The sequence below is a fragment of the Myodes glareolus genome, chromosome 15, assembly GCF_982192425.1.
Source record: "Myodes glareolus chromosome 15, mMyoGla1.1, whole genome shotgun sequence".
NCBI lineage: Eukaryota > Metazoa > Chordata > Mammalia > Rodentia > Cricetidae > Myodes > Myodes glareolus.
This window is the reverse complement of record NC_142040.1, coordinates 74,270,561-74,287,132: the sequence shown is the minus strand read 5'-3', so window position 1 is coordinate 74,287,132 and position 16,572 is coordinate 74,270,561. Positions and strand designations below refer to the sequence as shown.

Below are 16,572 nucleotides of genomic sequence, written 5' to 3'. Positions count from 1 at the left end.
TGCTCAGACCAAGCCATCTCCGCCTCCCCAGCTCAGGCAGCTTGCGCGCAGCCCAGAGCCAACGGTGCGGGCGCGCACCGCTGTCTCCCCCCAGCGGCCGCGCGTGTGTCGCCACAGGAACCCGGCGGCGGGGGTGGCACGGCGCAGTCAAGCCCGCGGCTCCGCCCAGCGCCTCCCCCCTCCCGGACGGCAGTGCCGCCCCCTCCGCGCCGCGCTCGGCTCAGACGGAGCAGCCGCCTCTGCAATGTCAGCAGCCGCAGCGGCGGCGGCGACGAGAGCGGCAGTGGCCCGGGCCCCGCGGTAGCCGCCAGCGCCGCACGGCCCGGCACGCGCACAGCGCGACACCGCGGCCACCTCGCGGCCTCCGGGGCGCCGCGGGCGGTTCTGCGCTCCTCGGTACTGCTCTTGGACACCGGGCCAGCCGGTCTGCGGCCACGCACAAAGGACCACGGACACCGGGCGTCCGGGAACTGCGCCCTGGGACCGGCCAGGGAAAGCAGCAGCTCCGCGTCTCCACGCCTGCCCTCCTTGGGCGGCCAGAGCCCTCGCCGGAGCGGGCCCGTCATATGACAGCGGCGACACACCGGCCAGGGAGCGCCGGTGTTACCAGCTCCGCTGCGCCACGGCCGACCGCTCCTGGGGTGGCCCTCGCCGCGCCCCGCTGAGCGGTCTCCTGCCGCCGCCCCAAACCCCGCGCGTCCCACCTATCCAGCTCCGGTGTCAGGAGACCCGGGGAGCCCCCCGCCAGAACCGAGCCTAAGATGGCCACACTGCTCCGTAAAATCGGGCTCATTCGCCTGCACAACCGGGACACGGAGGACCCCAAGCACCACCACAACCACCGCGGCGGAGGCGGCGGCCAGCAGAGCGCTTCGCTGCGCGGCAAAGGCGGCGGCAAGAGCGGCGGCCACAAGCAGCAACAGCAGCAGCAGCAGCAACAGCAACACCCCGGGGGCGCGGGCGACGCCAGCCCCGGGCCGGGCAAGGGCAAGAGCAAGCGCGCGGCGGAGCTGGCCGCGCGCGACAAGCAGCCGCAGCCGGCCGCGGGGGCGGCGGGGGCGGCGGGCGCCGGGGGGCCCCGGGAGCGGGCGGCGGGCGCCAGGGCGGGGCCGGGCCCCGCGGTGGCCGCGGCGGCGGCGGGCGGCAGCCTGGTGCCCGCGGCGCGCCAGCAGCACTGCACACAGGTGCGCAGCCGGCGGCTCATGAAGGAGCTACAGGACATCGCGCGCCTCAGCGACCGCTTCATCTCGGTGGAGCTGGTGAACGAGAGCCTCTTCGATTGGAACGTGAAGCTGCACCAGGTGGACAAGGACTCGGTGCTGTGGCAGGACATGAAGGAGACCAACACCGAGTTCATCCTGCTGAACCTCACCTTCCCGGATAACTTCCCCTTCTCGCCGCCCTTCATGCGGGTGCTCAGCCCGCGACTGGAGAACGGCTACGTGCTGGACGGCGGCGCCATCTGCATGGAGCTGCTCACGCCGCGCGGCTGGTCCAGCGCCTACACCGTGGAGGCCGTCATGCGCCAATTCGCTGCCAGCCTGGTCAAGGGCCAGGTAAGGTTGCAGAGCCAGGAGCCAAGGGTTGGGATGGGATGGGGGTTCGAGGCTAGGCCGGAGATGGGAAGCAATGTCTGACCCCTCCGGGGACAAGTGAGAGCCGGTCCATCTCATTCTGACCAAGTCTGCCTGGGGACACTAGGTCCCATCGCCTCTGCTTCTTTTCCCTAAGGGTTTTATTTCTTCCTGCCCGTTTCTGCAGCCCAGGCCCCTGATCTCCGGGGCTGGTCCCTCTGGCTTGTCGGTTCTCTTTCTTGCTTTCCATTTTCTGTTCACGGTCTTGCCGCAGGATCCTCTCTCCTTTTCTCTACTTCTTCCCCTGGCTACACTTCACTCCCTCTTCCTCTCTCCCCTCTGATGGTCCTTCTTCCCTCCCCTCTTCCATTTCCACAAATCCCTTTCCTGTTTTCCACCCTCCTGAGTTCCCCATACTCTCCTGCCCTTCTCCAGTTTTCCTCCTCTTTGCTATCTAAGTCTCTGGTCAGCGTGATTACCACAAAGGTGCTAACTTTTCCTGAAGCCTAAGATCTAAGCGTCCAGCCCAGCGCATCACACATAGGCACACATGCGCGCGCATGCGGGCGCGCGCGCGCACACACACACACATACACACACACACACAGGTGCACACACATAAAAGCACACGTACACATCCACTCTCACACATGTACGTGAGCACACACACACACATTTCTTCTTCAAACCTCTCAGGTGGACTCTCTTCAGACCAAGCCAGCTGCCTACTGCTAAGACCTCTCCCCTACTCCCTCCCTCCCAGCAGCCCACCCTTGTAAAGGTGAAAGTTCTCTGGGAAGCCTCTCTTCATGCAGAAGTGTGGGCTTTCCTAGTGTTAGATCAGGTCAGATTCCATCCAAGAAAAGCTGCCCTACCTAGCCCCCATCTCAGCCCGGTACTTGCCCCTTGGAGGAACACCTCTGAGTATATGCTGGGCCCTTGTCTCTTTCAGATCTTGTCTCTTCTCTTTGTTTACTTGTGCCCCCCTCTACCCCCTCCATGGGTGTGAAAGCTAAAGATTCAACCAAGCTCAGAAAGGAATGCTAAGCAGATCTGAGCCTCTCACCTATTGCATCATGGGGCCACTTTACAGAGAAACAACCCCTAAACTTACAGAGATGAATGGCTTTTCCAAAATCAGCCTCCCACCCAACTGCGGGGAAGGACTTGCTGGGTCTGTTTTCTTATGTTCTGTGTTCTTGGCCACACTCAGATCCATGGTGGGCATTTCCTAACATTGTTTTGTCAAATCACATTTCTATCTGGCTTGGATATCTTCAGCATGTACAGAGAATTCTCGTTTCCTTTAAAAGGCCCCCAATGAACTCCGCATGGTCTTTGTACAGCCAGCTTCTCAGAGTCAATCATTTCTTCCTCAGTGCCTGTCGCCGCCGTTTTCTCTGCGGGTACACACACTAATCAAACACGCTAATCAAATGGGGCTTATTCTACCCATTTCCCCCAAGGCGGAATGCCTGGGGTTTAGGAAAGAATGAGAAAAGAAAAAGAAAGGCATCCCAAGGCCAGCGAAAAGGTCACTGCATCCTGAGCCATCCTGACAGTCCACCTTTTCCAGGGATCACAGGACCCCGGAGCAGGCTGGGCGTGAGGACGCCAGAGCAGGCGCTATAGCAGAGCAGGCCAGTGCTGTGACTGCCTGCTTCCTTCCCCACACCATGAGACACTGGCCGGAATACAGTGTGTGTGAGATTGAGCGCCTGCCACTGGGAGATGAGGGCTAGCTCTGGTTCCCACTGAGGCTTTGAATACGATGGGAGGATGGTCCCCAGAAATGCCGGGGTCATTTGTTTCTCAATTGCCTCTCCTCAGGGAAGATGACTTGGAAGGTCAGAGAAGAGGAATGAAATTTGCTTCATAGAGTCAAGTCTGTGGCATTATGGACTGAGGGGGTATTTAAGCTCCAGTCTGCGTTCTGACGTTCAGGGAAATAATGATTTTGAATGAGGAAGTGCAATTTGTAAACAGAAATGTCTTGATAGTTTTTGCTTTAATGCCGCACACAGTAGCAGCCCCCTCAGTGTCCGTCCACTTCCAGGGCTCTGTGTGCATGTTCTATTTCTTTACAGAGAAACTGAACGGCATTGCAGATGAGAGGGTTTCTCACCGAAAACAAAGTTAGCCGCATTTTCTTCCTTAGTTTGTGTGATAAGCAATCACACCCTGTTCCTTCCACCTAGCAGGCTGCCTCGTATTATCTGATGAGACGTGGGTACTTCTGAAGTGGTGGCCAAGACTTGGTGCTTTTTAAAATAGCCATTTACTCTCTCTGTATGTCCTATCCCCTGGTTTCAACACACAGTCCTCCAGAAGGGGGTGGCAATGTGGTACACATGAAATATTCAAAGGCAATGAAAGAATTGAAGAGATGAATAGCCATTAAAGTTTTAAGGGCCTGGGTATGACGGGACAGTAGCATCTCTGGTAACCTGAGGACTGTGACGTCTTGGTTCCTTTGCAGAGCCGTGGCCGAGGGCTGCTGGTCCCACATGTGTAGATGCCAACTATTCTCATAGTTACAGGTAACCTGCTTTGGACCCACCCAAACACCCGATTATCTGATCTGAGGAAGCAGGACGGCTGTTTGCCCATAATCACCTAAAAGGACTCTTACCCGCTAGTGGCGCTGTTCCTCTGTTTGCATTTCAAATTTTTAGGGCCTGTGCCCTTAAGCTGCAGTTAGAAAAGGCTTGTTTATCCCTTTCCTAGAGGAAAGTGCTCCGTGCTCACTTAACTTTCTGATTGAGGAAACACCCTTCCAGTGTCTGCAGAAGCGTCTCAAGCTTCAAGAGTTTAACGTGTAACATTCAAAAGTATCTGGTTAATAATGTCTACGAAGTCAAAGCTCAGGTTTGTTCTGTGTGTGGAGAATTCAGGAACTTCACGAGGCTTTTCCTGTACTGAATGTGCATTTGTGTTTCCAAAGCGACCTTCACGTTGCACTGTGAATGACTGAATTAAATGAATACATTTGTTTCTTATATGCTATAGTCTGTGTAGGAAGAGACATAAGCTTCTTACCTGTTTATGGCTAAATCAAGGGATTCTAAACAGGGACTTTTTTTTAGATAATACTGGGCCTCGAGACAATCCTCTTGCATCAGCCTCCTGAATGTTGGGGTTACAGGTGTGATCCTTCACTCTCAGCAAGAGAGATTTTGGCTAATGCTTAGTTCTCTACAGTTGGATGAACAATTTCTGGGCCTTTGACATAATCCAGTGCAAACGTTAAAAGCTTTTAGAGCAGCGTTTGCCTCCTCTGTCATGCACAGAGCCATGAGAACACAAGTCGCAGTCCCACAGTTGGGAATGTTAGCGTTGGATAGCTTTCCGAGTTTTGCTTGAAACCAAAGGAAGCTGCAGTGCCAGCACAGAGCTTGCACTAGCAGGCATCACCAATAGTTTGCACTAGCAGGCATCACCAACGGCTTGCACTAGCAGACATCACCAACAGCTTGCACTAGCAGGCATCACCAACGGCTTGCACTAGCAGACATCACCAACAGCTTGCACTAGCAGGCATCACCAACAGTTTGCACTAGCAGGCATCACCAACAGTTTGCACAGGCAGGCATTAACAACAGCTTGCACTGGCAGGTATCACCAACAGTTTGCACTAGCAGGCATCACCAACATCTTGCACTAGCAGGCATCACCAACAGTTTGCACTAGCAGGTATCACCAACGCTTTGCACTAACAGACATCACAAACAGCTTGCACTAGCAGGTATTACAAACAGCTTGCTCTAGAAGGCATCACCAACAGCTTGCACTGACAGGCATCACCAACAGCTTGCACTAGCAGGTCTCACCAACAGCTTGCACAGGCAGGCATCACAAATAGTGAAACCCAGTATTCTGAGACTACTGAGAGCAGAACCTGCAAGCCTAGGCCAACTGGCTCCCAGAGTGAAGAGGAGAGCCTGGTCACAGCGAGCCTCCAAGCTCACCAGCATCTCCAGGTGGGGCACATTCCATGGTCTCATGAGTGGCAGAAAGTCCTCCCATGGCTGCAGATAAAAGGCACTTGATTACGCCCTCACTCAGGGCTCTCTTCCGACGCTTGCACACCTCCTGAGTGTCCCCGTTTTAATTAATTAGCTATGATTGTCCTCAGAGAACCAGATGGCCCTGAATGACAGTTCCTCTCCCTTCTCCTGTCCCCCTCAGAACTGAGTCTGCCTTACAAACAGTAGTGACAGCAACAGCTAACATTTCCTGTTTTCAGTGCCACAGTCTGGCCAAGCTGAGCACAGCAGCCACAAAACCTTCCCCGGGCTACAGGTGTGGAAACCACAGCTCTTCAGAGCCAGGATGACTTAAGTCTCCATTTCAGCTTCTCCTAGCATTTCACCAGAGGTCAGACTCCTGAGTCAAAGGTGTAAGAAAACGCTGCTTACAGGTGGTCATTCATTCATTGTCACCTACATGATCATCACTGTCGCCCACGGAGAAGCAGCAGTAGCCAGCTACCTGCAGAAGGTCACAAGCCCTCAGGACCCAACCATCCTTCAGTCTACTGTTCAGATAACAACTGGTCAGCATCTGAAAGAGTGCCACGTTTCTAAGACTTTAGTGATGAGGGAACGCTGCAGAATCATCGCTTGTCTGAGTGTGATGCGTAAGGGAGGGAGGGCTGTGCATCCCAGCTGGCTCAACTGCAGCCCTGGAAGGGGTGTAGCCCAGGAGCACATTAGAGCTTGCCGTCTGCAGCCAGGCCTGTGCAACCTTCTTAGAAATTATGATATTTTATTAACTTTTTGAGGATTTTATCCATGCACCCAGTGTAACTCCTTCCAGATCTGTGCCCTCATCTCTCCCAGCTTCACATAACCTGCTCTCTAGTTTGTGTCCTATATACTCAGGGATGTGAACCCATCCGTGGTGCCTGGAGGACTTACCAGAGGTCTTAAATCGACTCTCCCTCCCGCAGAAACCATCAGGTGCCAGTGGCTGGCTTCCCAGCTAGATGTGCGAGCTCACAAAATCCCCACCCCCACCACCTTTGCTGGATTGTTTACTGGTTAGATCTGGTAACCAAAGTCACTGTGAGTTTATGAGACTAGGAGTCCTGTCATGTTTTGATCCAGTCTTCCCTGACCTCTGGCTCTTACATACACACACACACACACACACACACACACACACACACACACACCCTCTTTGATGGTCTCTGAGGGTAGAGACTGCCTACCTTGTGGGGGGCCATACAGGTGTCCCGTCTATAGCTGAACCCTCCACAGTCACTGACTCTTTGCTCGGACCAGTTGGGAATCTCCATTCTAAACGCCCTCTGTCCAACCTTTTGACATTGTAAATACCATGTTGTCATCTGCAATACTCACAGTCAAGAATGGCACACTCAATCAAGTTACAAAAGCAAGTGGGCAGATTCGATGTTGTGTTGAGTCGTGTTCATAACTGTCCTGGAACTTGTATAGCCTGTATGTAGATTTCAGACTGGACACATGACATATGAGAGTCTAAGTTCAGGTGTACATGCAGGGTCAGAAGCAAGACCCTTCCTGAGGCCTTCGTCCAAAGCAGCAGACCAACCAACAGCATTTGCACAAATCCACACCATCATAATGAGTGACCCAGGCCACCAGCCACTGAGCTCCTCAGCCCTTCGGCTTCTAACCTGCTGCAATGGGCATTGTGTGTCCAAGCTTTCTTAATTTGCAAGAGTTGTCTCTTGGCTTGGTGGTTCCCATGACAGACCTTAATTTGCCCATAACTCTGAAAGCTAGACATCAAAAATCAAGGTGCAACAGAGCCTGCGTCCCCTGAGGCCTCTGTCCTTGACTTGTATGGCGTCATCCTTCCTGATTCTCACCCCATCTTTCTTTCATGTGTGCCTCTCTTCTGGCCTTTGGGATGACATAGTCCTAGTGAATTAGGCCTATTGAGGACCTCAACTTCACCTCATAGCCTCTTAAAGACCCTGTCTGCAGATCAGGTCATGTTCCCAGGGTCTGAGGGCTGTGGGCTCAACATTTTAACTGGGATGAGGGAAACATACCCAAAGCCAACCCCTATGCTGGATTTATTAACTAGTTTGACCTCTTGGTCCCAGAGAGCCTGTGGCTGGTTTGTAAAGCAGTATGAGTGAAGCCATGCTGTGAAGGCACAGGATGGTGAAACTTGACTGCAGTGCCAAGCCGAGAAGTGCCAGCACGCTCCAAGGGAAGCCAGGAAGTCTACATCGTGCCTAGTGTCAACTAGGGTTGGGATAGCAAGTATGTCTGATTCACCCCAAGAGGCAAGGGCTTTATTTTTATGAGTCACTGTGCCGTTCGGTCCTATGCTGCAGGGAAGGGACAGAGATAATTACCAACGACGATGACTCTGCAGCTTGGAGTATCGATATGCCTGACTATTTGGAGAAAAAAATAGCTACTTGTTCTCCTATCAAGTAGGGCAGGCAGGAGGACACAGACAGGACTCTGCATCCTAAAAATAGCCCCACACCAACCCCAGTGCTCCGTCGAGAGCTCCCGCCCCCAGTACCTAGCACAGTTAATAATAGGAGCTACCAATCTCCTGCCTTGGGAGTCTGGAGAATCAGAGTTTGCTAGAACAGGATGCTAGTGTGTATTTGCTCGCCTCTCTGATTTAACTGATGGGGGAGAGGATTCTCTCTGAAGAGATGACACGCGGTTACTATTGTGCCATGAGATACTACGTTGAAATTCTGACAGTAACACGGCCCAAGGACTCCACTGTCTTTTCTACATCTCATCCCCAGGAATGATTCCTCTGGACCAAAATTAGAGGGAGAATGACCATCATGTTGGGGACAGATATCAGACCGCAGAAGTCAGGGCGGGGGAGCAGATTTGGGACCACCCAGGAGAAAAGGCTGACAAGTGAGGGTGGGTGTGGCTGTGAGAGCAGGGACTGAACTAGTGAGGTGTGCGCTTCTCCAAGTAGCAAGGCAGCTGTCTTCAGGGGACACACACAGGAAGGGACCGCCATATGTGTTCTCACTGTCTCCAGTCTCGCTAGAGCTTCCCTCTACCCCACCTCTTGCACGGTGTCTCAAAAAGGCAGATCTCTTTTGTTCAGACTTCACTTTATGAACTTTCTAGAACACAGCCGTAGGTCACCAGTATCACTCAGCACAGTGGCAATCCTCCATGCTCCATGGCCCCATTGGGGTCTCACCAGCCTCTCCTTCTGGAATGCCTTCTGGCCCTTTTCCCTGGAAAGGGCCCCTGTCTGTCCTTCAGAACTTTGCCAGCATGGCCTGGCTCCTCTGGTCACAGCAGTGACTTCCTCCTCTGTTCCCATCTGCAATGACTGCAAAACACTCCCTTCCTGCATACCCGAGGAGGCGCTGTGAGTTGGCGGTCGTATTTCCCTTCTCTTCGTGGTGTCCCACTCCTTGGGCAGGTGTCTGCACCCTTCACAGCCCCCGTTCTGCAGCATAACCTAAGAATGAGAATATGCATCAGGTGCTTCTGCTGTCGGTGAAGGAGGACTGTGGGCAGGCAAAAGGAAGCTCAACCTTGGCCATCCTGGACTTTTCTGTTTTGAGGGTCCACAGGCTTACAGTCCCTGAGAGCTGAGGGCCTATGACTCCAAGCTTTAGAAGCCGGAGACTTACGGACTCTCACCTCTCAGACTGGAGGCTCTCTCACCATGGCTTGCAGTTTCCTGGTGCTGGCGGCTGCCATGAACCTCACTCTTTAGCAGCAGGGGGCAGTGACCTCAGTCAGTGGCTAGCAGCAACAGGGTGTGCTTTCTGGTGTCCCAGCACAGTGGAGGCCTCAGATGCTGGGCCCCTCAGTGTTATGGTGACCAACGTTACAGCTCTGAGATCTAGGGTGTCAGGAAGTTCAACCCTTGAGAGAGACTAGTATCGGGACTCTCAGGCTGGAGGTGCCTGAGACCTTTGGTCCCTGCACAGCTTCACAGAGTTCTTCCAGAAACCGAGTCCCACAGCTTCTTCATCTTCACCTCTCCCCAGTACTCTGCCATTTCTGTTCCCTGTATTTCTACCCCGAGAAAAGTCTCATCACTACACTGATGCAGCCAGCTCTGCTACCACCTTCCTTTCTGCTTGGTACCAGCTCAGCCCGCTGGACTAATGATAAAGATCACATGTAGGCAAGGGAAGGCTGCTGATAAATGTCTTTTATTGCCTAACTGTTGCAACAGCAGAGGAGGGCACAGGAGGCTTCTCCTTGCTAGTTCCAAGAGTGAGGAAGCAGCCTGCGTTAATAACTACAAAGGGAATTAGGTAAGGGCACTGCCCATGGTCCTGGATGCAAATGAAAGATTAGGTTTACATCAGTTCCTGTGGTCTCATGCAAATCAGTGACTGTGTGTACCAGCCTACCAGCCTTCCACTGGGCCCCTTGGGAAGCACTTAGCCTCTTGCCTAAGCAAAAATGGACTGCCGGGTCATCTAGAGCTCCCCACAGCTCGTGATAGCAAGAGGTCTGGCGCAAGCTGTTTGGAAACAGTCTTTGGCAGCAAGCAGCTGTGATTGCCGTGTTGCTTCCTCAAGGCATCACGGTGTGTTCAAAGCAGTCAGTGCTGGCAGGAGGAAGAGTCCAGCTGGCTGCTTGGCTGATAAGCCTTGGCTTCAGACGCCTGCATCTGGGGCACAGATAAGTGTCTAACAGCTGTCAGTGGGAAGTGAAACTGTCCTGGCATTTTAATTTATTGAAAGGAAAAATAAACATTAAGAGGCGTGCTTACAGTAAAGACGTCTCATCAACATTAGCGGTGTTTTGAGAGTGTTTGACGGTGCTCTGGTAATGCCTACATAATCATCATAGGGAGAGTGGGGTCCCTCTAACTGGTCCCCCTTCCTAGGAGCCAGCTGCTTGCACAGAGCTTTCATGAACCATTTCATTAAATCCTGGCAGCAGCCTGTGAGGTAGGTGTTGTTTTTATTCTCACGTCACAGAGGAGGAAACTGAGAATGTGCAGGTGAGGACTCATGTGCCAGAAGCCAAGGGGGATAAAGGGACAAGACTGGGGTACCAGCAAATGCCCCAGGACCAGAGCCAGCCATTCTAGCATCTACCGAGTCGGCAGCCACCACCCAAGTGCCAAACAGAGCTGGTTTGTTCACCACAGGTGACTGTGGATGGTATAATGGCCTTCACACTCAGAGTGCCCATGTGGCTTCAGATCTCAGGACTGAGCCAGGCGAGGGACTGTGTCCTTCAAATTAGGACCATGGCTCTGAAGTGTCAGCAAAACCCAGATTCCATGGAGGCTTGTTCAATCTATTGTGAGAACGGAAAGCGTGCCTTAATTCTTTGAAACTGTAAGAGGAAGATAATTATCACCGTTTTATTTCTTCTCTATACAAAAGAGAAAGGAATTTTAAAGATTCTGAAAATAACTCAAGAATGAAGTGCTTTTTAAAGATAATTATCACATTGGCAAAATCAGTAAGATTGAAGAAATTACTACTTTAAATATAATTTCTGTAAAATAAATACCAATTTCCCGTCACAATATTTGGCAAGCATTTCCCCTCACCCCCAGAAAAATTGTTAGATTTTTGATGAGGGAGATAAGGGAAAGCTACCTCTATATTGATAAGATCACACCTCAAGTTAAAATGTGCTCAGCTCATTCAGGAATTGCAGAGAAAAATCTCCAGATAAATGCCATTAAGGGTACTTTCTGCTTTTAATCTTAAAAATCAGACTTCTCCAAAATTCAGAATCTGGAGTTACAGATTTTCCTTTTTCATGACGGTGGTAAACAACAGCTCTTCAGAAGGGCGGGGACTCATATTGGACCTGCTGGGAACACTTCTGACAGCCTTTGTGGCTTCTAAGAGTCAGGAGCTGCATGAGGTGACTTCACAGGAAGTGGGGTTTGGATGGGGTTGTATCAAATACATAGCAATTGCTGCAAGTGTTCATTTGTTCAGGGATCCTTGGGGGAAGGCACACATTTTGCAACGTGCCTTCCTGGCAAGGGGATATGGAGATGCTACAGGAGAAACCTACCAAGCATGGAGTTTGTTGCTAGTTTAACGAGTTGTATTTGGCTGGGCATCGCAAGACTTTGAAACGTAGCTGTTTCCAAGGCATCAGCACATCCTTTTTTAATACTGTATGCTATTTCCCCCTCCTTGGAAGGCAGCAGAACAGTGTGTTTTGTTGTTGTTGGCTTCTGTTTTGTTGTTTTGTGGGGGGCACATGCATTAGGCATTGGGGCACATTCCATCTGACAGGAGAGACATAGGATTGATCTCCAGTGTCACCCTTCACTGTCCATGAAGTTTAGAAAGAAAACGAAACAGCCTCTCTTCATCACCTGGAACACCAAATAGTCACCAAATAGGCCAGACTGTCTGGCAAATGAGCCCCAGAGAACTGCCTGTCTCTTGCGGGGGGTCTAGGGTTACAACGCAGGTCCTCGGGGTTGCAAGGCAAGGATGGTAGCGGCTTCTGTACCTGCTCACAGTCAGAAGCTCCTCCTGCGGCTCTTGCCTGCAGGGGTCTGAGGACTTGTCGTGGAGCAAATATCTGCCACCCTGTCTTTTTGTCTTTGTTCCCTTCCTTCCAGGTTGGCCTGGAGAAGGGAGGGGGCCAAAAGGAGGTTTGTCACCCACAGGAGCAAGGCTGTGTTCTCCAAGGAGAGCCCCTGCATCCCACATACAGGCAGGCAAGCAAGCAGAACACTAAGGGTTTTCTAGCCCAGCCCTGTGCTTGGTGCCCTTTGACTGGCTTTATGATAGATGTTAATAAATATGGCAATCTGAGAGAGCTTGGATAAGAGTTTTTGTTGACCGTGTCAATCTATAACATTACATAAAACTTTAAGAGCATTATCTTAATTTATAAATAAGACTAACCTGATAAAAAGTGAGCTTGAACTCTACTGAATTGAATTAGGGTGATGATTTTGTTTAAAAGGGATCCTGGCATCTGCCTTTTCATTAGCAGGAGTGATGGAGGCCTTGTGGTTCTTCCTGAGGAACGCGCAAGGAGAAACAGATTCCTGGAGCCTCTCCTCCAAGCATGTGGCCCCCCACAAGGTCACCTCCACAGAATGGTGCTTTAGACGCACACAATGAAATGCATTAGAAGACTGTCATGGTTGACTACAGTTGCTACATTTGTAACATGATGAGCTGAGCCATAAGGTTAAATGACACTCTACTAACACACTAGCAGGACCAAGAGGCAACAGCAGGATCCCCACATCCGGCAGTCATGAGCCTCTGCCGTGTTTACAGACGTGCACAGTTATGATGTGACTTTTTTAAACGTGGAATTCCTTTTGTGTTTGTTCTGTTATTTGGGCCAGTGTCTCACTCTCAGCCCAAGCTAGCCTGGAACTCACTGTGTAGCCCAAGCTGGCATGAAGCTCATGGCTGTCTTCCTGCCTCAGCCTGACGAATGTTGGGATTCCAGTGATGAAATCATGAGTCGGTATTGTGATTTAATTCAGAGCAAGTTAGAGAAGGTAAAGAAGCTTTGCCACTCAGTGTCCCAGCCCCGGGGAGCACTCGGGTCACTGCCCCGGGGAGCATTCGGGTCCCAGCCCCAGGGAGCACTCGGGTCCCAGCCCCTGGGAGCACTCGGTCTCAGCTCCAGGGAGCATTCGGGTCACTGCCCCGGGGAGCATTTGGGGAAGGTAAGAAGCTTCAGGTGGCATCTACCTTGAGATAATGGCAGTCTTGGGAATGTCCCAAAAAAGCCTGTTCTACAGCCAGAACCCCTGGGAGAGAGGGTTACAACCCTCACACGTCTTGGTTCTGCTGTATTACTGTTGGGTCGGGTTAAGATAAAATCCTGAACCTGGAGACAGACATGGGTTCTAATCTCGTTATTCTTCCTGACCACACTTTACTGCTAAGCTTAAGGTGAAAAGCACTCAGCCCCCCACACAGGGGAACCCCACGCTGGGGAAATATGAGCATGGCGATACCCAGAGAAGAGGCAATGAGGAGACGACCCTTCTTTGAAGGACTAGAACTTGCTAAAATACAACAAAATGATAACTGCAGGCCCAGCCGTGAGTTTGCATGTAATGCCCACTATACAGAGTGATCTGCCATCGTATCAGAGTCTCCTGCCCGCGCTGACAGCTGGTTGGCTCAAATTTCCCACACTAAGCCCCAGTTCAATCTGAGGAAGCGCAGGGTAGCCCTCTTTCTTGTTCTCTTACCCCTGCAGCCTCTCAGGATGAGCCCTTGCCGTGGCTTTTGTGGACGTCATCTCACCCCTCATCAAAGCATTTCGCACCGTCACACACTGACTTCTGTATAAGTCTATTCAGCTCTGATCTCCTAAGAGTCCCGTTCGATGGCTGGGAGATGGCCTAGTGGCTGAGAGGGCTTGTTGAACAAGCGTGAACCTGAGTTCAGATCCAAACACCCATGTAAAAATCCGGGCACGGCCACTCATGCTGTAGTGTCAGAGGGCAAGGGGCGGGGGAGTTGGAGGCTGCAGACATAGAAAGTTCTCTGGGGTTTGCTGAACTCCAGGCTAGCCCTACAAAATGATTTCATCTTTCCACAGTAGAGGAGCCTACAGGAATAGCTTTACCAATCTGGGGCCTCGGTGTGTTGTCATAACTACCGATGTAGGCATGACGCGGTTTTGAGCATCATGGTTGGCAAATAGAAATGGTTCTGCCTGGCAGCTCAGGATGAGTCCTTGTGTTTATTCTTCACATTCATCCATGTTTATCATTCCTTTCACTGAATCTAATCTCACTTGAAAGTGTTTCAGTCACCCTAGCCTACATGAAATCTTGAGAGTCTTCCATTTCCACCTTTGCGCCAATCACGTCTGCAGCTCTGAGAGCACGCTCAAGTCTTAGCATCATTCTGGGCCTTCCCAGCATCGCCAGATGTCCCTGAAGTCAGCCAGAACCCTCCCCAGCCCTAAGGATCCACACTTGGCTCGAAGGGCAAACCCGGCAGGTTCTGAGTCAGTGTTGATATTCTGTCCCTGGTGGGAGCCAGTGACTTGGCGGACATAAGCAAGGGTGACTATCAAGTGACCCCTCTCAGAACTGTTGAAGGACACCCTGTCATCTCTGTGATCAGAAGAGACGCAAAGCCTTCAGAACTAACTGCTTGTTGCTGTAGTAGTTTGCGTGAGATGGGTCCCCGTAGGCTCATAGGTTTGAATGTTTGCTTCTTAGTTTGCAGAAGTGTTGTGGGAAGGATTAAGATGTGCAGCCTTGTTGGGGGAGGTGTGTCACTTGAGTGTGGGCCTGAAAGCTTCAAAAGCCAGAGTCATTCCAGTTAGAGCTCTCTCTCTCTCTCTCTCTCTCTCTCTCTCTCTCTCTCTCTCTCTCTCTCTCGTCTCTAACTCGGGATAAGATCTAAACTCTCGGCTATATAATACTCCAGCCCTGTACCTGTCTGCTGCCGGGCTAACCCAAATGTGGGAGGAATTGCATGAAGGATGCCAAACAAGTTGCCCTCAGAGGGGTCAGGAAAGGAGTGGGGGCTTGACCCACAGATGCTGGAGTCATTAACTGAGGTGCTGAAGTCCAAGCCTCTGATTTGGGTTCAGCTTTAGAATAAACAGAACAACTGGGGATTTCTGGAAGGGTTTGGCATAAGAAACAAGGAGCCGGCAGTCTTGAGAAGCAAGACAAACTCATTGATTTTGTGGGCTCTTAAGGGTGACAGGAATGAACCACGATATACTAGACTCTCAATGATCACTGGGAACCCTTGCTCACTCTCCTTACTGTGGAGCACAAAGCCAGGGTAATCGTCTTCCCTCCACGTGCTCTCTTGTTGGAATATCATCTGACTGAACCAGTGAGTCCACCAGAGGATCTGGGAACTACAAGACCACCCAACCCTCACTCCACTGCACCCAGGGCAGAACAAGTCTCTCCACAATTATGGGCCCATGGATCTGAATCTGATGGGAATTCCTATACTTCATCATTAAGTTGGGATTCCCAGCAAGGCTCAGGGAAATGTTAAAGTTGCTGCCTTGGAGACGTGGCTGGTATTTCCAGCTCTGAAATCCACTGAAATGCTACTTTGTAAACATTGGGTGGGCCTCAATAAAAATAACACATTGGTATCAACTGGTCCTGTAAAGTCAAGCCCAGTGGAATGGTACAAAGAACACATAAGCCATCCTGTCTTCCAGACTATGTGTCTGCACACCATGAAGTGGTATTTGCCTTTTCCTTGGCATGTTATTCTTTCTACACAATTACATCGAGAACTGGTACAATCCTAATTTTGTACTCACTCTTAATTTTCTTCACTTTCCTTCAGTTTTATTTTTCTGCCTCCTGCTGTTCTTTTAAATCAATATGTCATAACATTCAGAGATGAATAGTTTGTAGAAAACACTGCAGAATATTCAAGAAGGTTTAACTTTGAACCTGGTGAGTAAATCCTCTACACATAACTTTTGCATACCACCTCTTAAGTGTGGCACACATGTAGGGGAAGATGATGAATTTGGGGATCAGAAGCTATTGGAAGGAAATGAACCATATGAGTAGATATAGGGGTTCATAATGTGTGCTCAGAACAGATGTGGAGGAAGGAAGAGCACAAGACATGTGACCACCCCCCCCCCATTTCTCCTGGTTAATGGTACAGTGGTGCACATTTGTGATCTTCTAGGAGAGTTTCATTCTAGAATATTCTTAGGACTTTTAAAAACAAATGCCTTAAGTCGCACACTAAGCAAAGTTAGAAAAGTAAGCCTGGTGACCTAAGTCACATGCAAACCAAGAGTCCCGTGATTTATGTAAAGCTGAGATGAGTTTGGCACCATCCCCTCATTCTGTGAAGACTCTCCTCTTGTTCAGTATTGAGTATTGCATATGAATGACAAATTCCACCTGGAACAAAATCCCAACTATCTTATCCAAGGTGATGAGATGCTGTCTCTAGAGAAAAGAGAGCTCAGAAACAGTGCCTGTCGCTTCCCTCAGACGGCCACGCACACCTCCTGGGTGTTTCTCCACTTGTCTGTTTCATGTTCCAAGGCCTCATCAGAAG

At 51.0% G+C, this 16,572-nt stretch overlaps 1 protein-coding gene across 1 annotated transcript in view; it reads left to right on the top strand.

The window, feature by feature from the left end:
• The first annotated feature begins 388 nt into the window (after positions 1-388).
• Ube2ql1 (ubiquitin conjugating enzyme E2 QL1) overlaps positions 389-16,572 on the top strand; it is a 40,892-nt gene continuing 24,708 nt past the window's right edge. The window contains exon 1 of the mRNA XM_048458745.3: positions 389-1,556. Coding sequence (XP_048314702.2) covers positions 762-1,556 — 795 coding nt within the window. The 5' untranslated portion in view covers positions 389-761. The remainder of the gene's footprint in view (positions 1,557-16,572) is intronic.